The sequence below is a fragment of the Lotus japonicus genome, chromosome 1 (genome assembly GCF_012489685.1).
Source record: "Lotus japonicus ecotype B-129 chromosome 1, LjGifu_v1.2".
NCBI lineage: Eukaryota > Viridiplantae > Streptophyta > Magnoliopsida > Fabales > Fabaceae > Lotus > Lotus japonicus.
This window is the reverse complement of record NC_080041.1, coordinates 135,753,536-135,779,076: the sequence shown is the minus strand read 5'-3', so window position 1 is coordinate 135,779,076 and position 25,541 is coordinate 135,753,536. Positions and strand designations below refer to the sequence as shown.

Here is a 25,541-nt window from a genome sequence, read left to right as displayed (position 1 = left end):
CCCTATATGTATTCTTTCCCGTACTTTTCCTTTTGTATGGTGGTGTATTTTACGTAGAAGTTTACGAGAACTACTATGTGCATTTTTACATGAGCGCCCATATCAAATATGGGCTAAACTCTCTCACATGTTATGAGCCTAGCTCAGTTTAATGAGTGAACAATCCAACCCCCGTGACATACTACTGACCCATGTGGCAAAGAGCCGACATCGAGGTGTGAAACCTTTCGTTGATGTGAGCTCTTAGAGAAATACACCTAAGCACTAGGTCTTAGGTGAGTACAATCGCTTAACCATGCTTCATAAATTGGAAAAATGAGCATTGTGGATATCGCAAATGCGGTAGTTGTAGTGCGACGGTCAACAAATGATAATAGTTGAGTGGGCATGACAGAGGAAATTGATAGAAGGTAGAAGGGACAATCTGTTTTAATGTTTGACGCAACAACGATGACTTATAGGAGTAAAATACAAGAGGAGACGACTTTTTCTATAAATAATAATCTCGGGAAAGAAAATCCGTCACGTATTTTAAAGAACATTTATCAGGCTGCGTAAATAGCATTTATTGAGTGCGTAAAGTTGTTGAATTCCCGTGTTGGAAAAGATTTTTAATACTATTGTAATTCATATTGCCTAACCTTCATTTTCAAGAAAAAAAAATTCATTGTTTCAAACCGTATGTTCAAAATCGCATGGTTCAAATTTAAAATCAAATTTCAGACGTATAATTAGTCACTTTAAATCTAAACCGTCAGTTCTTGATCAGACGGTTATGGAGCAATAACCACAATAAGTTCAGGGAAATTCAACTGCACCAAATCCAAATTCTAAATGCATGACGCCCAACTTTTACGTAAATTATTTATAATAATATTATTATTTTTTAATCTAAAAAAAGAAAATCACTGTAACAACGTTGTGAGTGACAACCACCAAGGTGGTGGTACGCAAACTTAGATTCCATAATGTTGTGAATACAAGTACGAAATCGAGAAATACATTTATTAACAGAGACATACAACCGTTTCTCGAATGAGTGACCACAAAAAAAAAAAAAAAAAAAAAAAAGGAAAAAACCTTTTGAGTCAGAGAGAGAGAGAGAGAGAGAGAGAATAACCCAAGCCCAGCCCAGCCGCACTATTTCATTTCTCTCTCATATTACAAGCACTGCTACTTGTTCTCTCTTCACTCTCACTCCCCCACACCCGCACTCACATTCACAGTCACTGCATCAATTCAACTTCCTCCGCTCTCTCTCCTGCGATTCAATTCCCAACTTCACCATCATCATCATCAAAGCTAGTTACTCATCCATGTTCACCTTCTCATTCATCCATGCTAACAACTGAAAACTAATTGTATCCCAACAACAACTCAATCACTTCGAATTGTTCCTTTTCGTGTGAACAAGATGCAAGGGTTTCCACCACCTGGTGCTGGAGGAGCTTCTGACCTTCACTCCACCATGCGATCCTTCGAGCTTGCTTGCTCTTCCGTTCAGGTATTGATCATCTTTCTTAAATACTCGTTTTCTCTGTTGTTCATGTGAAATCGGACTCAGAATCGCTATGTTAATTGCTAAATCTCCTAAATTATTCGTTCCACACTTAGTTACTCAATGTGGTTTGTACCAATTACTATAGCTTCTTCTTCCTGTGTTGAAACAAGCTTGGATTTTTTTACCTGTATTTTGATTTCCATTATTATTCATGCCTTGGTTAGTAGCATTTAATCAAAGATCAGAGGGAGTGGAAATTCATTGATCGTTACAGTGCTTTGTTCCTAGTTGCTGTTTTATGATTATTCAAATCTTAATTTTTATGGTTAGAATAGAGTTGATTGTTGAAGGTTGAAATAGCATTATCATGTTCACATTTCTATGATCATATTATATATACTTACTTACTGCATTATATTTACTTTTTTTATTTATTTATTTCTCAGTCTTCTATTGAGAAAAGGTTTTAAATTGCGGTTGCGGTAACGGTCGAGTCACCGTCCTTCATATTGCGGAAAATTATGAACACACGTGGCTGTTGCCGCCGAAATCACAGTCACGCTGCAGTTTCGGAAACCTCCTTTCCGAAACCTTGATGTTGCGGCCGAAATCACGGTCGCGGACCTTGATTTAAAATCGTTCTTGTAAGAATAAGACATGAAGCAGACACCGACACTGACACACCAACAAAAAATATAGGACATTGACGCACAAAATATGTGTTTTTTTGAGCTTATTAGGTAGCTGAGAGCATGAGAATAGATTTTGATCATCTATATCTTATTGTATGGTCAAGATTAGTTCCTCTTACCTCATATTCTCACTTGATCAGGGTTTTAAATTGTGGTTGTCGCCGCGTCATTGAATTGCAGACAAATGCGGATTGATGCCGCGGCAATTGGTGGCGTGTCGAAGCGGGGAATCCAAAACCCGCTACGTTGCGGTCACAAACTCACAATTGCGGCCGTGGACTGCAATTTGAAACCCTGCACTTGATATGCCACCTCCCATGTATGTGTATGGGGGTACAAGTATAAACAAAGAAAGGAAAAACTTTTCCAAATGAAGCGTGCTAGAGACCACATTTCTTAAGTTTATGGCTATATTTGTTTTTAATATCTTAAGTTGACTTACGTGCGTCAAAGTTGTTTAAAAATAAAATGTTTTTTTATGAGTTGTGTGCTTTTAGTTTCAACTTTCAAGCCATATTTGAGGGTTGGCCAAGTCATGCCGGCCGTCGGGCATGTTCCAAGTGGAGATTTTACAATCATACACTTGATTAGGAGTGTCCTCACGTGTTGTATGGGTGTCATGTCAGTGTTGGCAAATGGGAACATGTCTAACACCCCGATACTTCAAGAAAAACAGAATTATTTGTGCTTTATGGATTATAAGAAGACGTGCAGGTGCCAAACTCAAGCACATTGGAAGTGTACTGCTTCTGATATCTTTTTCATTTATCAGTAGTTTTTTTTTTCAGGAAATGCATTTATGTAGCATTCAGTGTATATTTTGAACTTTTTGATTCTCATACTGTACGATTGTAAATTTGTTTTTGTTTAAATTCCTCATTTCTACTTGAAACTTTTAGGTTTATCTAGCTCATCTCTTTGAATGCTAATAGCTTGCAGATTGCACATTTCTGAAGTCTAGATACATCATTCACATGTCATAAAACCTCTCCCTTCCTCTGTTCAATAGGTCACTAGATTTTGCAACAGAGATTGGGAAGTGCCATATTTTGACTATTGTTTCTTCCAGATGATCTTTGCTTTAGCGCTCTCAGCTTCAAATATGTGTGTGTGAAGTGATGGAATAAAGTTTCTACAAGCATTTTATTTTTTGTATGAACTCATAGGAATACAAATACATGTCTAATCATGTCCTTGTTATGTATTTGTTTTCAGATCCCTATTAATCCAGGAGCTACTGAGGCAATTATATTGTCATTAGGCCAGTCTTCTCAGCCATATAAGACTTGTCAATTCATTCTTGGTGAGTTTACATTTGTTGTTTTCAAGCAAAATATTTGCTTATACAAATGGAACTAGTATGCCAAATAAATGATTTGAAGTAATCACTGGCAGGCAAGAATATGCAAATCAACTTGGATTATAAGTGTTGATGGACATGTTTATGCTACATTTACTACTTTACTTAATCATCACATTCCAGGACCTACTGCTGTTTTAAAATGTGAAAATTGCTGTTCAAATAATTTCCTAAAGTCATCATTTGTATCTTAGATAATATTAGTGTATTTTTGGTTTTGCTTGATAATTGGATAGTGAAAACAGCCAACTTGAATGCAATTCATTAGTATCATGCTATGCTTATTGCCAAGTAATTGTTCAGTAATTTAATTTGTCTCATCAGTAAAAATATAAATGACTCCGCTATTTGATATTTAGGACACTTTTTTAGCAGTGATGCAAATACTATGTATGCATGAGAGGTAAGGAGAACAAATAGAGTAGAAGGAAGGGGAAAAGTGATCAAAACTTTGTAATGTTTTTAAGGAGAGTTAAGCAGGGTAGTGTTCCCCCCTTCTTCCTCCTCAAGGTCCCAAAATTATGGAGTAAGAGTTTTCTTTAAATAAATAAATTGAAGTATCCTCTATCTCTTTCCCCAAAATTAACTCCCGAAAGAAGTGGAAAAGAAGAAGGATCAATTGTCCCTCCATCTCTTCCCTACATTTTACCTTCTCTTCCTCCAACTTCTCTGCTCAAAAGCTTCCAAACATAACCATAAAAGATTTTGCATTGCTTAAGAACAGATGTACAGAACTGCAGATAATCTCCAATATATAAGGCCAGCAGAGTGATATTAGACCTCCACTAATAAAGGCTTTTTTAGAAGAAATAAGCAGGAAAGTGGGGGATTCATTAGAGCTCCAAGGGCAATCATAACTGTAGCAGATTAACATAACTTACTGTTAGATAGTACTCATTACAGTTAGTCAATTAGAAATCACAGGAGAAAGGTAGTTATAGAAGGGTGGAAAGTAGGAACTCATGGTTATATTGCATTTTGGAAAATAGTTGTAACAGGCCTCTCAAACACCTGGGTACCCATATCACTTATGTTTTCTTTATCCTAGACCTCTATTCGGGTACCATGTTGCTGTGGTACTAGGGATTGAGGGTTGAATTCAATAAAAATTCCGGTTCTTTGTTACTTCCTTCTGGGTCATGTTCTATTCAAAAGTCCTGTGTAATGTCCATACCAGTAGATATACTAATTGCGACAACTGATAATTAGAGGTTTCTTTACGCCTTACGGACCAGAGTCCTGTTGTGTAGGTACTTTCTTGTCTCACCTATCGGTTATAAAAAATCATGATAATTTATGTTCTTCATAGTCATCATTAAGTGACCTCTTTTAAGTTTATGCATTCTCAACTCTGTTGTTTGTTTGGTATTTTGGATTCTGTTTCCAGTCATGCTGATACTGTAATGTTTTTGTCTATGCAGAAAATTCCCTGGTAGCAACTGCAAGGTTTCACGCGGCTGCAGCAATCAGAGAAGCAGCTATCAGAGAATGGGGTTTTCTTAATACTGATGACAAGAGAGGCTTGATTAGGTTTCTTAAACCGTTCATTCACTTGAACTTTGTTCTGATTCTAATATAGCAAGAGTGTCATTTGTTCTAAAAGTTTGTGATTTGATTCACCTACATGTGGTGCTTACAATTATACATGCATTACCGCATTTATTGTTTTAGCTTCGAGTGGCATAGTTGTTCCTATATCCTTTGCCTCAAGAGCTGGGAGCCAAATTCGAGTCAGTAGTGCATAACTTCTTTGATAGTTGCAACTTGCAACCTACACTGACACATTTCCCTATTAGATTCAGTCATTCTACTATTCGAACTATTATGCGTATTCTTTTATATATATTGCAGTTTTTGTCTATGCTATGCTATGCAACATGCGAGTTCTCCTGATGGCTATGTCCAAGCAAAGGTATCTTCTGTGGCTGCTCAGTTGATGAAAAGGGCTTGGTAAGTAGCGCATTATTTTATTTTTTTTCGTTAGAAAAGTAACCAAATATGCAGCCTCATGTAAAACCCTGTCACATACTCACATCTATAATTGAACATTGAACTATAATTTTTTTTTCATCACAAACTTTTCGCATGCCTATGTTTATTTATGAAGATAATGGAGGAATGTTACATTCTCGTTGAGTTGAAATAATTAGCTTTATGGTGTGGGGTGCTATATATTGTCTTAGAACTTGAGAAACCAGAGCAATGCGTGTGAGTGATGTAGTACAGTTGCTGATGATATATTTCTTATGGTTCAAAAGATGGTTGGGGTTTCTATGGTTCATGCTTACTTTCTTTTGCATTCATCTCGGTGTCAGTGACAGTGAAGGATGATTTCTGAGTTGTGACCTCGTTATGGTTCAGTTACATGGAAAATAGGCTTTTTCACACGCTTTGTTATTTTCCTGAGAAGGCAAAGATTATTATAGTTTTGCTGCTGAGTATTGGCTAAGATTTGAGGTTATGGGTTTATGTGTTTTGGTTTGGTAAATCTTTTTCATATTGTAGGCTTGAGTTTGCAGCAGCAGAGAAGGAGACACTCTTTTATCAGGTACCGATGAACTTTGTTTCTGTATTTAGTTTCCTTCTGCTATGATCTCAGCACTGCTATTTTTGTGTTTGTGCTTCTTCTTTCTCCTTCTACACATACTTCTGGACTCAAAATGAAGAAGTTTGTGATAACAGTGAGAAATGATTTCATTGATGACTGAACATCTGGAGTAAATTTGATTGGGTAGGTTGGGGTTTTACTTTGAACGGAAATTTTTTGTTTGCTGGTTTGGTATGGGATTGGAACATTTGGAATCCATTACTGATTTATTTGTTTTTAAAGTATAATTAAATATTAACAAGGCATTAAGACATAACCTTATCTTTTATTTAATCGACAAAGAGTATCTTATCTATTAGCTCACTTGTCCTTACTCACTACGCATGTTCTGAAGTCTTCCTCAAGTTGTAAAGGGAGAGTTATAATTTAGGTTATTTTAGAAAATATATTTGCATTTTAAAATGGTTAACCAAAAGAGTGGTTAGCAGTTTTCAACGATGGTTAGTATTTTAAGATGATTTACCATTCTAATTGTTTATCCTGAAATATAAGTATATTGTCTTAATAATTATTCTGCAAATTTTAAGAACATAATTCTCTGGTCTTCTTTATCTTGTTCTTCATCTCGATACAAATTTTGTTATGACATCCATCCATCTTTAATTTTTTCTTGAACATCCACTTTTCATTCATGCCTGACAGTTTCACATACTTCAGGTGAACCAGGCTATTGTGGGCATTCATGGATTAGATGTGCAGTTTGCTGGAATCAAATTTCTTGAATCGTTGGTATGTAATACTTCATTTTATTATAAAGAAACTCTGTCCATTCCTAGTTATTCATTCAGCTGTTAAATATACCGGTTTTTTATACTATTTTTTATTTAATATCTACAGGTATCTGAATTTTCTCCATCTACTTCAAGTGCTATGGGCCTTCCAAGGGAATTTCATGAGCAGTGTAGGACTTCATTTGAAAAAGACTACCTGAAGGTCCTTCCAATTTCAAATATTTATGCTGCATATCACTTTCTAACCCTTGAGTTAATCAAAGTTTTACTATCAAAAAGTTATTTATGCTTTACAGTCAATTCCTGAACTAATGTTAATTTTCTTCCTAATTTATTTATTTTGCAATATGATAGACATTCTACCGATGGACACAAGAAGCTGCTTCAAGTGTCACAAGTAGGATTATTGAATCTGACTCTGTTGTACCTGAGGTTAAAGTTTGCACTACTGCACTGGATCTCATGCTTCAAATCCTAAATTGGGATTTTCGTTGCAATACCAGTGACACAAAAATAAATGTAAATATCTTCTCTTCTGGAGTTAGGCAAGACGGGGATACTCCTAAAAGATCTGAATGTCACCTAGTGCAGGTAATCAGTTGGTTTGCTTCTTAACAGTTTACATACATTTGATAATGAAAGATAACAGAGTGATCATTGCTGCACATTAGACAAAACATCAGAATCAAATCATCACTATAAATTCAGGCTATAAATCTCTCGGTGACGGGCCTTTGTTCTGTTTTTTTATTTTTACATGCAGCCTGGTTCAGATTGGCGTGACGTGTTGATATTAAGTGGTCATGTTGGATGGCTTTTGAGTCTATACGCAGCATTGAGGCAGAAGTTTTCACGTGAAGGCTACTGGCTTGACTGCCCTATTGCAGTCTCTGCTCGAAAGCTAATTGTACAATTTTGTTCTTTAACAGGAACTGTATTTCTTTCTGGTATAAGTGTTTCCTTGTCCACCTTTATGCAATTTCACATGCATTTTCTTAGAACTACAATATTCAAATTGATAATTATGTTACCTGTCTTTTTTATGAGACATGGTTATTTTAATGGATGGATCTTTTAGAGATGTTAAGTAGTTTTAAATGGCCCCTGCAAAGACCTAATCATTTCTTAAAATATATCTTCTGGAATGTATTGGGTGAGATTGCAGAGTGTAGGAATTTGGGTTCTAGAAGTATATCATGCTAAAAAAAGTTGAAAGCTTTATCACTACATTTTCAGTAGTTAACTACATAACTAGTTGTTGCGATAAGGACCCTGATCAGTTAGGGACTTAGGGGGGATTCTAACTTGTGGAGATTTTTTATTCGAATTTCTGAGTTTGTTTTGCCTTGTCCTAGATGATAAAAAAATGCATGAGCACCATCTTCTGCAACTCCTCTCAGGGATAATAGCGTGGGTAGATCCTCCTGAAGCTGTTTCAAAAGCTATTGAATGTGGGAGAAGTGAAAGGTTTGGAGAATATTCATCTGTATAATGCACATGCGCATACCCACCCTTGGAAAGTTTTATTTATTTATATTTGACCCTCAAATTGGTGCTGGATTCATTCAGTGAGATGCTTGATGGTTGTCGTGCACTATTGGCTCTTGCAAATGTAACAAATCCCTGTGTGTTTGACGATCTCCTAAAGTCCATGAGGTTATTGTAATTATAATTCATTTCTCTCTTAGGTGTTTCTTGTGTTTAGTGATTGTTGAAATGCATCAATGTGGTTAAACTTTTTTGCTTTGATACTTCAGGCCCATTGGTACCCTTACCTTTTTGTCGATGTTGATGTCTGAAGTAATTAAAGTCCTCATGACTAACAACACTGAAGAGGAGTCTTGGAGCTATGAAGCTCGTGATGTCTTATTGGATACTTGGACTGCCCTTCTAATGGTATTCATTTAAACATAATTATTTTAAATAATTCCTTATTTCCTTTGACTCAACTAAGATTTCTCCTATATGAAAACAGTTTACCTGTTACATATTTTTCTGTTATTGTCCTATTTGTGATGTTATAATTGTAGCACCTATTACTATTCATTTTACACTCAGGAAGTTTTTATTCCAAACTATTAATATATGACTCCTAAATTTTGTGAACCTAAATGGACCAAAAGGAGATCACTTTGTTCACAATCTGGAAACATGTCAGTTGATTAATCTGGGGCTTGCAATGTCTCCAATGTAAAATCAAATTTCTGAAGCTTGTTTAGATTTGGTCATTAAGCTGAGCAATATTTATTGTTCTTCTTCAGCCAATAAATACTATCACTGTGAATGCTTTGCTTCCGTCTGAAGGGATACAAGCTGCTGCAAATCTCTTTGGTTTCATTGTTGAATGCGAGCTAAGAAGTAAACCAATATGCAACTTTCTATAATTCTTTTATTTTTATTTTTTGTTGTATTTCTTTCTTTATTTTTCCTCACATAATGTTTTATGATAATGTGGGTTTTCATTTTATTTAGTGGCCTCTGCTTCAGCATTTAATGATGGGGGCGATTCAGATTATCTTCATGGTTCTGTATCTGGTATGGAACAAAGATTTATAAAACTTGAAGGTTCTAGCATTCAGTTGTCACTATTTATGTTATTGTTGATATTGCCTTTGCTGTTATTGGATTTTCTTTACCCTGTTGTACTGAAGAAAGGTTAGAGTTACATACATAACAAAACAGATATAGCAGCAGGCTGAGTCAGGGCTTATCTGATTGCTCAATTTAATGCTGAAATGAAAAGTCATTGCCTTGAATTTTTTTTAATATTTTTTGTTTAGTGCCTGTGGAAAATGAATATAAAGTCATGATATACTGTAATTGGATGGTTACTGAATGCCTTCAGTTGCAACTCCATCCTTATTTATGTCATTATATTATCAAGTCACAATAATTTCCAACAGTATAATCTCGTTTACTTTATTGAATGCCACTAGTTTCCTTTAAAGCATATCCAGTTCTTGAATGAAAGTCTCTTCCAATATTCCAAACTTAGTACTAATATTTTTCATCACCAAAATTTCGCTACTGAACTTTTGGTACTTTAATATGCATCATTTTGGTGCTTGATGAGTTTTTCCTTTATGTTTGATAAAAAATGATATTGTGTTTGCAGCCATGGATGAAAGGTTAAGCTCCTATGCTCTTATTGCACGAGCTGCAATTGATGTTACAATTCCTTTACTTATGAGAGTGTTTTCTGAACGGGTTGCACGCCTTAATCAGGTTGGTTTTGTTGTTATAGAGGATAGCATTGTTGGGTGAAGATTCTGGCTCTGTCATCTACCAATTTTCTTTTATTCCCCCTTTTCTGTTTCCAAAAATTTGTAATTTTTCAACCCACAGTTTTGAGATTAGTAGTTGTTCAGACTGCAAATACTCCAATTAGTAATTGTTCAAATAATTAGATCACAAAAGTTGTGATGTTGGCCAAAGAGGTGGGGAGAAGAAGAATACAAATCTTAATATTGTCTCTGAATTGATTGAATTGTACAAAAGCATGAATTACAATTTGTAGACTAATATGCATAAATTCTATTAATTTCTATCCTAAATTGAGAGTCCCAATAACTCAAAATCGAGAACAAGCTGTTCAAAGAAGGGAGATAAACGTTGTACACATAAAAAGAAATGACGGAAGATTTATTCCTTTAAAACATGTTAGAAGTCCACATTGGCTAGAAATATGGCATATATAGCCTTTATAAAGGGTAGAGAAACCCTCAACTCTTGAGCAAGCTTTTGTGGTTGAGTTAGGTCTCCCAAATTCTAATTTGGTATTAGAGCCTATCCTAGATCCGTTTGTTGGTGGAGACCTCCCATATTTAGGACACCCCACAGATGTCCAGCCCTGGGTGTGAGGGGGTGGGTGTGCAATGGGTGAGTGGTTAGTCACATTTGTACTCCAACAGTTCTGAATCTGTTAGCTGATTAGTTATTCAGTTATAGTTACACCAGATTACTTGTTAGTTGTTACATACATAAATGTGTATGAGCTGAAAAGCAAGCTACACACTTTAGCTAGCATACTCTGATGGTTGGAAATCGATTAAAATGCTACAGGTTTTGAATAATTTTGACATGTTTTTTGGACATGATATTTTGTCATTTCTGTTTTTGGTCCCAAAAAAAGTCCTTTTTAGTTTTTACACCAACCAAATTAAACCAATTATATGTCTAAATATAAAATATGCAGTACATATAGCATATTATAATTAAAGTCTCCTCTAACTAAATACTGCATTATACTTAGTGATGGACCAGAAATGTTGTCTCTTGATGATACAAATTGAAATATGTAAACACCAAAACTTGTGTGTTTCGTCTGTCTGGTTGTAATGTTGTCTTTTCTAATCCAAGAATGATAAATATTTTGTCTTAAGCTATATGAGCTATTTTCATAGGTCAAATTATTCCTTTCATTTGTAGGGCAGGGGCATTATGGACTTGACTGAAACTATGGAAGAGCTTTATTCATTGTTGCTTATTATTGGCCATGTAATTGCAGACGAAGGGGAGGGGGAAACACCTCTGGTATGTGGGTTGCATTTTCTCCTTTTATATAACTCACATACAACTGTTTGGTACTGCATTTCTTTCTTTTTTGTTTGGCGGGGGGGGGGGGGGATGAATGAAGAAATCCTAATAGACAGATAAGAGACATACAAAAGTAAGCTGTTTGAGATTCCTATAAATTTCCACCTTTAACGGTTGAAATCTTAGTATACAGGTAAGACTCATGGGAAACAATATGGCTTGATAGGGGAAGAGCAATATATCCTCATAAACAACTAACCAGTCTCATACATACAAAAAATTGTTTGAATTTACTTTAAATTTCCACCTTTAATGGTTTAACCCTTGATATTGACAGTAACTGTGGTCTGTGATGCAAATATTAATGGAAGGTTGTGTCATGTATGTTATTTAGGTTCCTAATGCCATACAAACCCAAGTAGTTGTGGATTCTGTGGAAGAAGATAAACATCCTGTTATTTTACTTTCCAGGTAAATTACTTGCCTTAACATCCTGTTATTTATTTTCCAGGCAACATACTTTCCTTCTCTTGTCTGATTTAAAAACTGGTGTTTGCATTTAGCTCTTGCTAAGTTTCTTAGTAAATTATGTTTGTGGACCTCCGTCAGATATTTGCAGTTGTTTTTGCTTAGGCTCTGTTAGAATTCTTGTTGATATTATTCATTTGTGTTCTTGATTTATTTAATTAGGATTTGGAGGCTGGTAATTATCATAATTAGTTTGCATGTAATTAGGATTACGAATCTAGAATGAGTATAAATAAGAGTTAGCAATGTGTCTGCTATGTCATCATACATCATATCATAGTGAAGTCTTTGTTCTTTCTCTTCTCTCCTTCCTTATCTGAACCCCTATAACTTCAACAGATAAAATGTCTTATCCAGTTGTGATGCCATAAAATCATGTTTTTATTAATTAATGCAGCTCAATCTTAAAATTTGCTGAGCAGTGCCTAAATCCAGAAATGAGAGCATCAATTTTCAGTCCCCGACTTATGGAGGTAACGCATTTTATCCATTTCCTTCTTCTGTAATGTTAATCTGCCTTTTCTACCTCGAACAATATTTGCTTAAAGTGCAATCTGGGTATATTGCGTATGTTGTCTTCAGGCTTTGTTCCAGTATTAGATTGTGACCTTGGGAAATGGATGGTCTAAAAAGTTTTTGTATTTATGGATAATTGTTATACTATTGAGTATTGATCTACGACACCATTTTTGCTATAATATTAATAACTACTACTTTTTATAATTTAAAGAACTTGTGAGTTGTTTTAAACTGAAACTATTCTTTGGCTTTACTTGGGTATGTGTGGCAATATAAACAATTTTTACTTGTTATGTGTTTAAAATTGTAGCCTTATTTGGAGATGTTCAAAATTACTGCATTTTGCAACATCTATACTTCTTTCCTGACGAGGTGTTCAATTATCTGGTTCTATGCAGTCAATTATATGGTTCCTTGCAAGGTGGTCTCATACATATTTAATGTCTTGCGATGGGATTGGGGAGAAAATCTTGGATTCAAGTCATCATTATGAGCATAGTTCAAAAAAGGCTTTGCTTAGTTTCTTTGGAGAGCATAAACAAGGGAGACTTGTTCTTGATATTATTGTCCATATATCCTTGATCACACTTACGTCCTATCCCGGGGAAAAGGATCTGCAGGTTTGAGTTTAAAACTTATCATTTTAACTATTTTGGATATCCTATTTTAAATAAAGTATTAGTACATATAGTTGAACTATATCGACACTATAGACAATCTTTGATTTATTTGATATGCACCTTTATTTTCCTTCTGAAAATCAATATTTCGATTTATAAGCTTTGCAAGTTTGTCTGTTAAAAGTACTGGAATACATAGCAAACTACCTTGCTGTATGGTTGTTCTTGATGTAATATTTATTTTCTCAGGGCCTCACTTGTTACCTTCTACTTCATTCCTTGGTTCAGCACAAGCATATATGCATTCACCTTGTTACTCTGGTGAGTGAGTGTATATGTGCCTTCAGATTGACAAAACACTTCAATATCTGCAATTTAATCATTATACATTACAAACATAAGAATCTGTATGTTTAAAAATGTCGTTCTTTTTCATTAATTGGTGATTCAAGTTTTCTAAGTAGGGTTTTAATAATAGCTTGGTCCAAGCTCTGAAGCTCCACAAGAAGGAAACTTTTGCCTATTGATTGCCAGGATAGTTATTTATGTATAATGACGACACTGTTATCATTCATTTGGCTTGAAATGTAAAAAGCATCATATCTTTCCTTTGCAACCAGTATCTGAATCATCCGATCTACTTTTTCTTTTCCTCATATTATATTTCTAGAAGTTACACTGACACAACATAATTACCTAAGTAGCATAAGTAGGTTGGTCCCCTTGCCCCGAAACGACTAGCCCAATTTGCCTTGTAATTGGTTACTTAGCTGAAATCTGTGCCTAAAGATAATGACTGGTTAATTTCCTTTACTTTTAATAAGTCTCAATGAACTTCGTAGCTCAAGGGATGAAGATTGCCCAAGTCTTATAAGTTTTACTTTGGCCATATCTCCAAGTGAGATATTAACACTACCCTATCGCCCAAGAAGGATATCTGGAGCATGAAGTTCACAAAATGGTCATATGTGGGTGGTTCAATAACAAATCTAGGATATGCTCTGATACTCTCTTAGAATTTGTATTAAGTCTAACTCTACCCCAAAAGTGCTTAAGGAATGAGAGTTGTCCAAGCTTTCTTTGGTCAAATCTCGGGTCGATGTGGGATCTTAAACATCTTTCTGATATATTGTGCAGAATTCATGGCATGAACTAGCAACTGCATTTTCCGGTGAAAAGACGTTGTTCTTGTTGGACACTGCTCATCAGGTAAACTTAATCAACTTCCTCCGATGAACTACTTTGTTGCTATTGGTTGTTTTCTAAATGCCATCAGTTTTTTGCTTCAGCGGTCTCTTGCACAAACACTTGTTCGCTCAGCCTCGGGCATAAAAAATTTAGAAGCATCAAACCAGTGAGTATTTACTTCAATTTTCTTTTCTCTTAATTTGCAATACTTTGATGGCACCGTGTAAACCTTCCTTTTCTTATATAATAGGTATGTAAGGAATCTCATGGGTCATATTGCTAAATATATAGTGGAGATATCCAGCAAGAGTAATTTCAAAAGTATTGCCCAACAACCAGATATCCTCCTGTCGGTGAGGGCACGAGCATTTACTTCATTCTCAAAGTGTTTGTATTAAAGCAGTTTCTCACTATCATCATTGATAATCCTGTAGGTCAGCTGCATGTTAGAACGGCTACGAGGAGCTGCAAGTGCTTCTGAACCTCGAACACAGAAGGCAATCTATGAGCTAGGATTCTCTGTAATGAATCCCATACTAGTTCTTCTTGAAGTATATAAACACGAGGTAGCGTTCACATCTGTTTGTATCTTGACTTATTTAATTATCCTCCACGCTCTTCACAAAAGTTTGATTTCTGTGACTATCTGAACCTATTGGTGAGCATTTTCATATTATCTTTAGAACATGTCCATTTTATAGGATTTTATTCCCTATATCAAATTATTTTAATTATATTTTTTGTAGTTATAGACATGTATCTAAATTTCCTAGTTTCTGACATCTTATTCTGTACTTATATGTAATTATTGCTTAGTCTGCAGTAGTCTACCTGCTACTTAAATTTGTAGTTGGTTGGGTCGATGGACAAATTACTTACTTGGAGGCCCAAGAAACTGCTGCTGTTGTTGATTTCTGCATGCGCTTACTACAGCTGTATTCATCTCACAATATTGGCAAGGTAAATTTCTTATCAATTAACCCGTTGAGCTCATATACTATTTTGAAATTTACTCTGGATTGCAAAGATTGCAAAGACTTCTTTTTGACTTCCGTGTTCTAAATTGTTTGGGTGCATTCAGTAATTATCATAAAATTGAATTAAATAAAAAAGACCTATGTAAATGGTTTTTCGACCTCTCATTTAAAAGGTTTCTTTATCCTTTTTTCTTTAGGAATTTTATTATCTGGTGAAACAATCTTCTAAGTTGTATCCTCAAACTCCCTCTTTAGAGAAAAAAAAAATTTACTAATGAAGTTTCAATCTAGTTGAAGTTTGAACCCATGTATGTCCGAATCTTGAGATTAGATAGTTGGAGAAGACTATCTTTTGAATGCTATTACTGCAGTATTATCAATACACCTTTATTACTTCTAGTATGAGTCATAAGAGATACAAAGTCATACTTATTTACATTTCATTTCTTTTGCTTTGCATTTATTTTTTTATCCCAATAATTCAACAATATAACTGCTTTGATCATATTATGTAAAGTCAATATGTTATTGTTACCAGTAAAAAAAAACCTATGGTCATTCCTAGTTTTCCTTTTGTTTTTCATTATTTTAAATATTTCCTCTCTCATCTCCCTCTTTGCACTTTTCTCAGATATCGCTTAGTCTTTCAAGCAGCTTACTTAGTGAGGCAAAAACAGATCAGTATAGAGATTTGCGAGCTCTTCTTCAACTTCTTTCGAGTCTTTGCTCTAAAGACATGGTAAAGATTTTCTGTAAATTAGAGTAGTAGTTGGAAATAGATCTACGGTCTACCTGTCTCTCATATTCCTACTTAAAATTCAACTTAACTTATGAATACTTACTCTGGCAGATTGATTTCTCATCAGATTCAATTGAGACCCAAGGCACTAACATATCTCAGGTAGCATCATTATTACATTTCTGTATTTCGTGTAAATAAAATTAGTCAATTTCTAATGCATTGATCTTGTAGGTGGTTTACTTTGGTCTTCACATAGTTACACCACTGATTTCAATGGACCTCCTGAAATATCCCAAACTTTGTCATGATGTAAGAGTTTTATGTGCTATGTAGAATAGTATAGGAAAAGTTACTGTTCAAAAGCTGATACTGTACAATTTATTTTGCAGTATTTTTCTCTCTTGTCCCATATGTTGGAGGTTTATCCTGAAACATTCGCACAACTGAATAGAGAAGCCTTTGCTCATGTACTTGGGACCCTTGATTTTGGCCTTCACCATCAGGTAATATAATATATTTGAATGTGGATTTTCTTCTTTAATAATCAATAATATTTCATGGATCAGGAAGACACTACAAAGATTAGACAGACAGATTAACTTCTAAGCTTAGAAAATTTTGACTAGTTTAGCATTCTCTTCCAACATCTTTAATGAATTTCTTCTCTTGGAAAAGGAAAAGCAAGAAAATTTCTCCAGTGTTCTACACTTTCCATATATAAATAATTATCTCCAGTTTTCTAACTTGTGATTGTACTTGCTAAGAATTGTATCCTTACTGATTTTGCAGGATGCAGATGTGGTTAGTAAGTGTTTGAGAGCTCTTCAAGCTCTTGCTTCCTACCACTACAAGGAGACTGCTAATGGTAATATAGGCTTGGGTTCACATGCCGTTGGTCTTGAGGATTCAAGTGGTAAGATTCAAGAAGGCCTTCTGAGCCGCTTTCTCCGTTCATTGTTGCAGTTACTCCTTTTTGAGGATTACAGGTGAGAATGCAAATGAACTTTACCCTTTTACCCAACCCTGCCAATGATTGGGCTTCCGATAGGAGTTCTCTCTCTCTCTCTCTCTCTCTCTCTCTCTCTCTCTCTGTTTTATCTATGCAAGCACAGAATGAACAATTTGGGTATAATTTGGTTACCGTGACTAGATTGCATTTTAAAGCACATTCACATGCTTTTTATCAGTATTTCTTATGAATATATAACTAATGTTGGATGATTTAGACTTGCAAACACATTCAAATGCCTCATGTCCTGGTTCTATTCTATTAAAAGGCAATATATCATTTCGTAATTAATACTGTTGCAAAACTACATTGTGATTAACTAATGGAATTGCCTTGTCATTTCAGTTCTGATCTAATCAGCGTTGCAGCAGATGCTCTCCTTCCATTAATCCTATGTGAACAAGGCCTGTATCAGGTATGCCTCTGTTAGAAATCCTAAGTTAGAACCACACAACACCACAAAACCTTAGGCTTAAGGCAATGGGTGTGTGTGTTCTTTATTATATATGCACTTGTGCACTTGCTAATCTTGGCAATGTGGGACTAATTTGAGTCACCACTTTATTATCTCTATTACTCCCCCTCAATTGGGACTCCATTCATTTTTTTTTTTGCCTGTGCCTTGCACTCCAGCGGGAACATCAGTGGTCGTCGGACTTGTGCTCCTTCGTCTGAGTCTGCCTTTCGACTTTCTTTGTCTGGGCTAGTACTCTAGCGGGAACATCGGAGTTCCTTGGACTTGTGCTCCTTCGTCTGAGTCTGAGGTCTTGGCTTGCGCAAATGGGACTGCCATTTTTGCTGCTGCTTTTTTTCAGCCTCCCTAACTCTAATATAGTATCAGAGTCTGTCCTAGATCCATTTGTTGACTCCCCATATTTGGGTAGTGCAAACCTCAACTCTTGAGCTAGCTTTTCGGTTGAGTTAGGCCTCCCTAATTCTTGATTACTTAATTGTTTAAGCCTTGATTAGTACTGTATAAAAAGTGAACGACAGATGAACTTATGTTGCTTTTTCTCTTCAATGACGAATATACAATTTACTTTTCACATCAGGATTATGTTTTCAAGATTTTTGTTCTCTTTCAAATCAAACATAGATTCCTTAATGCTCTGTTTTTTGTGAATAATTATAACATTATTTTGAAGATAGCATATTCATTGTCTTTTGTGGTCTTTTTCAGAGAGGAACATCCATTATGAATCAGCATATATTCCTATTTTTTGTGTTACCCAAAATTTTAGAAGTTCGTAAATAATCACTAGTCCCGATACACTATTGTACTGCATATCCAAGTATTCCTGCCATGATTTTCATCCTCCATTTAATAAATGGTTCCTGAATTTGAGAGGTTTTGGGTATATTTCTTTGCAGAGACTGGGCAATGAATTGATAGAGAGACTAGCAAATCCAACACTCAGATCAAGGCTCGCCAATGCTTTGCATGCACTAACAAGTGCAAATCAGCTTTCTTCCTCCCTTGATCGAATAAATTACCAGAGATTTAGGAAAAATCTTAACATCTTCCTTGTTGAAGTTCGTGGATTTCTGAGGACCATGTGATCAAACCTTTAATGGCTTATGTTGTATGTTGTATAAATCTTTAAAAGAAGAGTTGACATCCCCAATTGAGCCAGCAGCTGGAGAAGAAAATAGAGCTCTAATCTCTTGGCAGATGAAGTTTCTGGAGTCACAGAAGACATCGAGTCCTATCCACACATGGCCTTCTTTGTTTGCTATAGAAAGAAGCATTTAAGTTGTGTGAAGAAAGATCTAGTAGCAACTCATTGACAAAATAGTAGTCAAATTCTTTTCTGAAAAACTGCATTGTGGGGAGATAGGGAGATATACATACTTAACTATCACTTGGTTTGCCAGGAGTCTCCGCGTTGAAACACCCCTTCATGTTTGTGCTATACTGCATAAGCACACAATCAGTTCAACCTGTTATAAAACCTATTTTTGTAAGCTGAAAGCTGATTTTTGGCAATATCGAAATGCCGAATGAGTTTTGTTTAAGTTCTGCAGTTACAGTTGTAATAACTGCATAAAATGGCTTTAGTGTGTCTCTATTTCATGGCAAGAAGCTCTTACCCATAAATGTGTACAGATTGTGTAAACTCTCTGCATTCTTGTTAAATCCTGGATATTTGTCTCTTGATAAGATGTACTCCAATTTACATTATTCAGCATGGATAATCCTTTCATACAACTGCACTCATTGTTATTCACTAATATTGCTACTTTAGTGGGGGCCCAAAAGCATGTATATAGTCTTAAATATTTGCACCACCCCTTCTAAAAATACCTCTAAAGATACACGAAGTGGCACTGGAATTGGAAAGAGGCTCGATTATCAAGGCACTTCCGACAAGTAGTACAAATATGGAAAGGTGTTGACTGTTGATTGCGGGATGCTTGTACGATGCCGTCATATCATATCATTTCATGTCATAAGATAGTAAGATGCAGAGCCAAAGGTTGCTTTTTTTTGAACCGTAGGATCATAAAGTGCATTGAAATCGATTCAAATCAAATCATGAATATGAAATATTCATTTTTTACATTAGAACAAAACGTGATCATTACCTATAAGATAAGAATAAAAATTGGTGAACACCGGAAGGGTATATATCATTAAAAAGATACTCCCTCCGGTCCTATTTATAAGCAGCAAAAAAAAAATTCACATAGTTTAAGAAATGTAGTTAAACTAGATAAAATGCATTAAATATGTCTTGAATCAAAATAAACTTCCAAAATTACCCTTTATTATTAGTGTTGGAAAGTGGGAAAGAGAAATAATAATTAATGAGACACATTTTACAAGTTAGAATTAATAAGGGCATCATTGGAAAAAAATAATTAATATAGCTCAAACTTTCATTTGATTCTTATAAAAAGGACCAAGATTTTTCTTCTCTTTCATGCTTATAAATAGGACCGGAGGGAGTAAGAAGTAAGAAGATATAAGTGAGAGTAATGATATATACACATCTCATCTTTTAAACACTTCATTTTCACTTATTTTTGTTTCTACCTCTCTCCTCTTATCATCTATCACATCTAATAATTTCTCTCTCTTACTTTTTTTTTTCTTCCTATCTCTCTCCTTCTCCACCTCCTTCCACCTCAAAATGAGGTGTGAAGAAAACATTTTCCTATAAATGATAAGTGTGATGTGATGTAATATGACTGGAAGAATGAGATAGAGAGGGAAAAAAGTGTTTAGAGCTTTTTTTATAAGTCAATGTTAGTTGTTAACTGTTAGTAAATTAGTTCATTCATCAGGATTTGAACTTTTTTGAACCCTGACTCTTCTTCACCCTTCAATACCCTTTATTTTCCTTAGCTCACCACCATTCAAAAAGTGTCTAGAGGTTTTGCACTATTAAGTGATTTATAAACATTGCTGATAAGATAAACAAGGTTTGTAGATTCAACTTGAAATTATACTTGAGTCAACAAAAATAATGCATTCATCTGACGTTAGTTTTCCTTAAATTCATGTATATTTTTTAAAATTGTCCCATAACGCGTAAATTACAAAGTAAACACAAGCTAAAGTTGGTAGAGATTTTTTTTTGGTTACATAAGTTGGTAGAGATTGACCCAATCCGTTTATTTTAAAGTTCATGAGAATTTTAACATGTAAATTTATCAATATTGATTAATTTCATCAATGCGTGTGCTAAGTTATTTTTAGTGTGGATTTTTTGAATATGGATTCTTTTTTTATTACTTATATGATAGAGTGGTATTGAACTCGTATGTGTTTTACCTAAGTTATGATTCATTCACACTAATATCATTATTCACTTTATTTCCACCCTCACTTCATTAATCCAGACGGTGCCCCAATAGAGCCCAAATGAAAGACATGAAAGACCTGACGCCTACAGTCTATCCCACCCTTTTCTTTCAATTATATAGCTTATAACATCTCTATCACATCTCTTACGTTTTTTTTTCTCTTTTCTTTTTATATATCTCACTTCTCTCCAATTCACCTCTAATTTTAAGTGAATGAAACTTTTTGCTAAAATTAATGATTTTCATAGATTCACTTGATTTTTTCTTTCATCTCATTTTCACACACTTTCTTTTCCTATATCTCTTTTTTTCCTTTCATATCACATATCATATGCATCTACCACTCTCGTATCTTCTATTTCTATTTATCTCTCACTTTTCTCTCTTCTACTAACATCTGAACGAAATGATTTGTAACTAAATCTATGATATAAGTAGGCTTTTATTGACTGTGATTTGTATATATTAGGTTTGTGACTCGTATATATGAGGTTTATAAGAAATTGAGATATGAGAGTGATAGCGATTTTTGGATACTGCTTTTTACCGACATTTAACAACACCCGTAATTTGTGGCGGTTTCTGACCATCATATATATATATATATATATTATTGAGTTTTTTCAACTTTGTAATTTATGGTGGTAAAAACATGCAATAACACCCTGTCACAAATTGTAGGTGTCGTTGGATGTTTGTGACTGTGTCATGACCACATCAATGAGAATGCATACAGGTCTAACTATTTATATGTTTATATCACTCATGTAAGAGAAAATAGTCAATGCACTATAAGTATAAGTTTTGCTTACACAAATATAAAATTGATCTCCATCACATAAGAAAATATACCTTACTTTTATCAAACGAGACCAAGTCCCCATAGGATAGCTCAAGTGGTAGGAGCTGGGGGACATATGGGTTGGGTAGAGGGAGGTCAAGGGATCGAATCCTGGCGGGCGCAATTTATCTTTTCGATGTACCAACAAAAAAAATCAAACGAGACCAATTAAATCACTTAGCAGCAAAAAAGAAAAACTCAAATATAGAGAGGTGGGGAATGATGTAGCGGTTCTTCATGCTTCGTGGTTGTTTTTTCATTGTCTTGGTGCATCAGGTGTGAGACTTGCAAAAAAACTCTGATGCTCAAGTTAGAATGTGGGTACAAAACTGGGAAGGAGATGAATATGTGTGCACCTTATACTTTGTGGAAACTGCCTTTTATAGGATTGGGTTACGAGAGTTTCAAGGCAGAGGTATGAGGTTGGATAAGCTCTAAGATGAGTATGAGGTACAACGACGAATGAGAGTAGTTGGATTTCTTGACACGTTGTTTCATCAGGCGGATAGGGGTGGGCTTGTGTACTGCATGAGATCTTCGAGCATGGTGTTGTGCTTATACCTCGAGCAAAGTCGTTGATTTGGGAGGAGCTTGGGGAATTGTGAGACATATCACGTCACGCTCTTTATAGGGATTAACAATCATGGAAATGTATCTCACCACAATAAGGTTTAACTGTCTTGGTCTTTGTGGGCTTTAGAGATCGCAATAACTTGAAGGTAGTCATCACTCGTTCGCGTGTGCGATTTTGCAGGAATAAGAGACCATGTCATGTTGGAAAGTTCGTCAAGCGTTAACCATGTCTAACGGCCTGTTTGAGTACTATAGTTTTTTTTTGTTAAGGATTCAACCGCTGATTACTCCCTAGATCGTCGTCGAGCGTAGTGGCCAGTTGACACGATTCATGGTACCGGTTGGTTAGAGTCGGTTACCAACTAGCGGAACGGTAGTCCCCCAGCTTTGAGTTTACCCATAAGCAATGCTGAGAGATGTAGATGCCTGCTTTTGGTTGCGTGGATTGGAGGTCATCAGTTGGGTCAGTAGTACATGTTAAACACACATGTGACTAGGTACGACAATACTAGTCTGTTAGCTCTGGACATGCTCAAAAGCTCATGTTAAGAGATATGAAGACTTGCTTTTGGGCGAACGACGACAGTGAATAGTCGTTTACTGGGTATAGTAGCAAGGGTACCAAGTACTGAAATAGCCCTCGATCAACTCCGAATATGGATCCTCTCCAATCCATCTTCTTGTAGCATCCATCTAGTCGCTTTTGGACCCATTAATTTAGATATTAAGTGGATGAGATTGATTCTAATAAAAAAAATTATTGTTTAAATATTACATGAGTTGTTTTCAAGGGCTGGAACCTCTAGCAAGAGAGAATCCTGGTCCCTCAGCTCCAGACATGTGAGGACGGGAGGAGTGTGAATGCATTCAAGACTAATGCACACACTTGGTTCGGGCATTAGGTTGTTAAATAATTGAATAAAAAGGCATTTCACTATCCAAGATGACCTAACCCCACATATTCATCCACACACATGTACAAAAGGAGACAGTCCATCATAATTCCAAACACAGAGAAGAGAACCACTTTTCATGAAATTTAAGGGCTCGTTGTCCAATCCATAGGGGGTTAGGAAAATATAACTTCCACTAATCGGCAATATTCCAAAATTTAAGTTACTTTTGACTTGTCTATTTTTAGCTGGTACCTATAACACAAGAAGATAATCTAGGTTTTGTCTTTTGTTGAAAACGGATTTCACAGGATCCTCTTTAAACTACCTAACCACATGCATCAATTGACCAATTACATTGCACTCGTGATTTACTTCATTAGTACATATATAATAAATTCCATTCAGCAATACATAGAACATGATGTTAATTAATTAGTACGTAGTTAACCAATATTCAAACAAGTATATGTACCACCAAAGAGACACAGAAAGAGTAATTCTGTATGTTTTATTAAGAAAGTAAGAAAAGTAAAACCTTCATATAACTAATAGCCAAAAACACACAAATACAACAATTACCTTGCTCACATTAATAACCAGATAAAGTGCTAATCATATGTAGATTTTAATCATTTTCAATAAGAGGCTGAGTCGCTAGAGATAAGATTGAAGTGCAAGTCCAGAACACGCTTTAGAGTGTATACATATGACTATTAATCTCAATACAAATCAACAATAAGCAAATATTACTTGGAGTACTGTATTAGAATGCATCAGTTTGCATAGAATATAACTCCAGTGGTACCAATCCTAGCTACTCATCTGAACAATGATGCACGAACAATTTCAACAACATGCCGCATCTGATTGAGTACTGTATGCTTGAATTTCTGTTGAACTCAGATTTCAATGCCACAAAATCCTGCATCTCCATTTATGAATTATGATATGTAAAATCACTAATTAAGAAACGAACAAACAAACATACAGTAAATAGTAATATATACTAAAAAAAGGGAGAGACATAAGAAAGGAAAAAGATATTGATATACCATTTATGCATGAAGGACCCTTTGTTTTGAAGGTTGAGTTTGACTAGGTAGTGGTGGGAGAAGCAGTAACACTAGTACTATTACTAGAACTAGTACTAGTATTCATGTTAGGTTTTGGCCTCTTCCTCTTCTTGTCATAGCTAACTCCTCTTGCCTTCGCCTGAAAATCACGCACATCACGGAGGTAAGTCCTCACGGCGCGGCCGCCGAACGGATTGGTTTCTGGCCTGCCCCCGTTCTCTTCATATGCGGCGCGGAGGCGCCCGATGAGTGCATCGAGGCTCCCCCACGCCTGCCGGAGAGGGCACGGGCAAGGCGCTGGAGGGTTCAGGAGACCAAAGAAAGGGCACGTGGGGTTGTGAACTTTGGTCTTCCCGAACTGGTCAAGGTAGTGGAGGAACTCCAGCACGTGAGCGCCGTCGCACGTCACCATAGAGAGCGGTGGCCGGTGGTTCCTCAGGTACTGGCAGAACGTGTTCCAGTCTCGCCGCTTCTGGTTCTCATACCTGCTTGAACTCAAACCATTGTTGTTTGGTGAGGGGGTTGTTGTTGGAGTGGTGGGGTTTGTTGATTCAGAAACCAAATCCATGATTTGATGAAGATCTGAAGCTTCTTCAAAAACCCTTGTTGCTTTGGTTTTAGCTTGGTTAATTGGTATCTAGGATTTGTGGTATTAACTAGCTAGAAATTGAGTAGTGAAGAAAGTGGATAAAAACCTAACTAACTCGAAAGAGATAAATGAAACCTGAAAGCTGAAAGCAACAGTGCATGGTGTGGCTTGGCTTTCATTATTTTTCGTTTCTTCTTCTATTGATAATTAAATGTCAAAGATGGAGAAGAAAGAGGAAACATATAAGAATAAAGGGTTTGCTAGGGAAAGGAATTGAAGAGAAGGAATGAGTTTGATACCATCTAATTATGAAGTTTTTGAGAAAATCCTAAGATGGAGCTGCAAGAGGTAGCCATTGCTGGAAATGGAATTATTCATGTGTGGGAAGAAAAAGGGTTCACAACATATTGAGATTTCTTTTCTTTCCAGAAAAGTGCAAGCAAAGTGAGAGTTGGTGTTAATACCGTACAATGAATAGTGAGTGAAGTGAGTGATGTTACTGTAATAAGTAAGAGATTAAGAGGATGTGGAGATATTATTAAAGAAGAGTGCAGAGAGAGAACAAGACAAAGTTTGGCAGTGATGAATGTGATGGTGACCATTGGACAGACATATAATAGTTGTATTCTATGTACTTTGCATCACTCTGCTGGTAAGCGCGTGAAATTACTTCCATGCATTCATTTTGATTACTAGTACCCAAACCCTAACACTTTGTTTGATAGGAAAGGGAGATAGAGCAGAGAGT

General features: G+C 35.7%; 2 protein-coding genes across 6 annotated transcripts; one reads left to right on the top strand and one right to left on the bottom strand.

Annotated features, from left to right (window-relative positions):
* The first annotated feature begins 1,142 nt into the window (after positions 1-1,142).
* On the top strand, positions 1,143-19,193 carry LOC130731317 (uncharacterized). 4 transcript variants are annotated; one of them, XM_057583560.1, is made up of 32 exons: positions 1,151-1,504; positions 3,409-3,496; positions 4,975-5,083; positions 5,405-5,503; positions 6,059-6,101; positions 6,819-6,890; positions 6,999-7,094; positions 7,247-7,483; positions 7,656-7,839; positions 8,248-8,359; positions 8,462-8,548; positions 8,650-8,788; positions 9,154-9,250; positions 9,365-9,427; positions 10,008-10,117; positions 11,321-11,425; positions 11,823-11,899; positions 12,354-12,429; positions 12,874-13,095; positions 13,345-13,416; positions 14,233-14,304; positions 14,385-14,449; positions 14,534-14,636; positions 14,718-14,849; positions 15,100-15,243; positions 15,892-15,999; positions 16,111-16,161; positions 16,234-16,311; positions 16,392-16,505; positions 16,792-16,988; positions 17,357-17,426; positions 18,383-19,193. In XM_057583560.1, exons 1-32 carry the CDS (start codon positions 1,415-1,417, stop codon positions 18,569-18,571), a joined length of 3,501 nt encoding a protein of 1,166 aa, XP_057439543.1. In that variant the 5' UTR covers positions 1,151-1,414; the 3' UTR covers positions 18,572-19,193. The 4 variants fall into 4 exon arrangements, 3 of the variants coding, with proteins under 3 accessions (XP_057439545.1, XP_057439544.1, XP_057439543.1); XM_057583561.1 differs by lacking the exons at positions 15,892-15,999; positions 16,111-16,161; positions 16,234-16,311; ... (2 more) ...; positions 17,357-17,426; positions 18,383-19,193 and having other exon boundaries at positions 1,149-1,504; positions 15,107-15,243; XM_057583562.1 differs by lacking the exons at positions 13,345-13,416; positions 14,233-14,304; positions 14,385-14,449; ... (8 more) ...; positions 17,357-17,426; positions 18,383-19,193 and having other exon boundaries at positions 1,144-1,504; positions 12,379-12,429; positions 12,874-12,958.
* Positions 19,194-23,612: 4,419 nt separating this feature from the next.
* LOC130731319 (protein LIGHT-DEPENDENT SHORT HYPOCOTYLS 2-like) lies at positions 23,613-25,334 on the bottom strand. Of its 2 annotated transcripts, none has more exons than XM_057583568.1 (2): positions 24,184-25,334; positions 23,613-24,059 (listed from the first exon to the last, which is right to left on the bottom strand). In XM_057583568.1, exon 1 carries the CDS (start codon positions 24,770-24,772, stop codon positions 24,227-24,229), a length of 546 nt encoding a protein of 181 aa, XP_057439551.1. In that variant the 5' UTR covers positions 24,773-25,334; the 3' UTR covers positions 23,613-24,059; positions 24,184-24,226. The 2 variants fall into 2 exon arrangements, with proteins under 2 accessions (XP_057439551.1, XP_057439550.1); XM_057583567.1 differs by having other exon boundaries at positions 23,613-24,053; positions 24,184-25,330.
* Between the last annotated feature and the right edge of the window lie 207 nt (positions 25,335-25,541).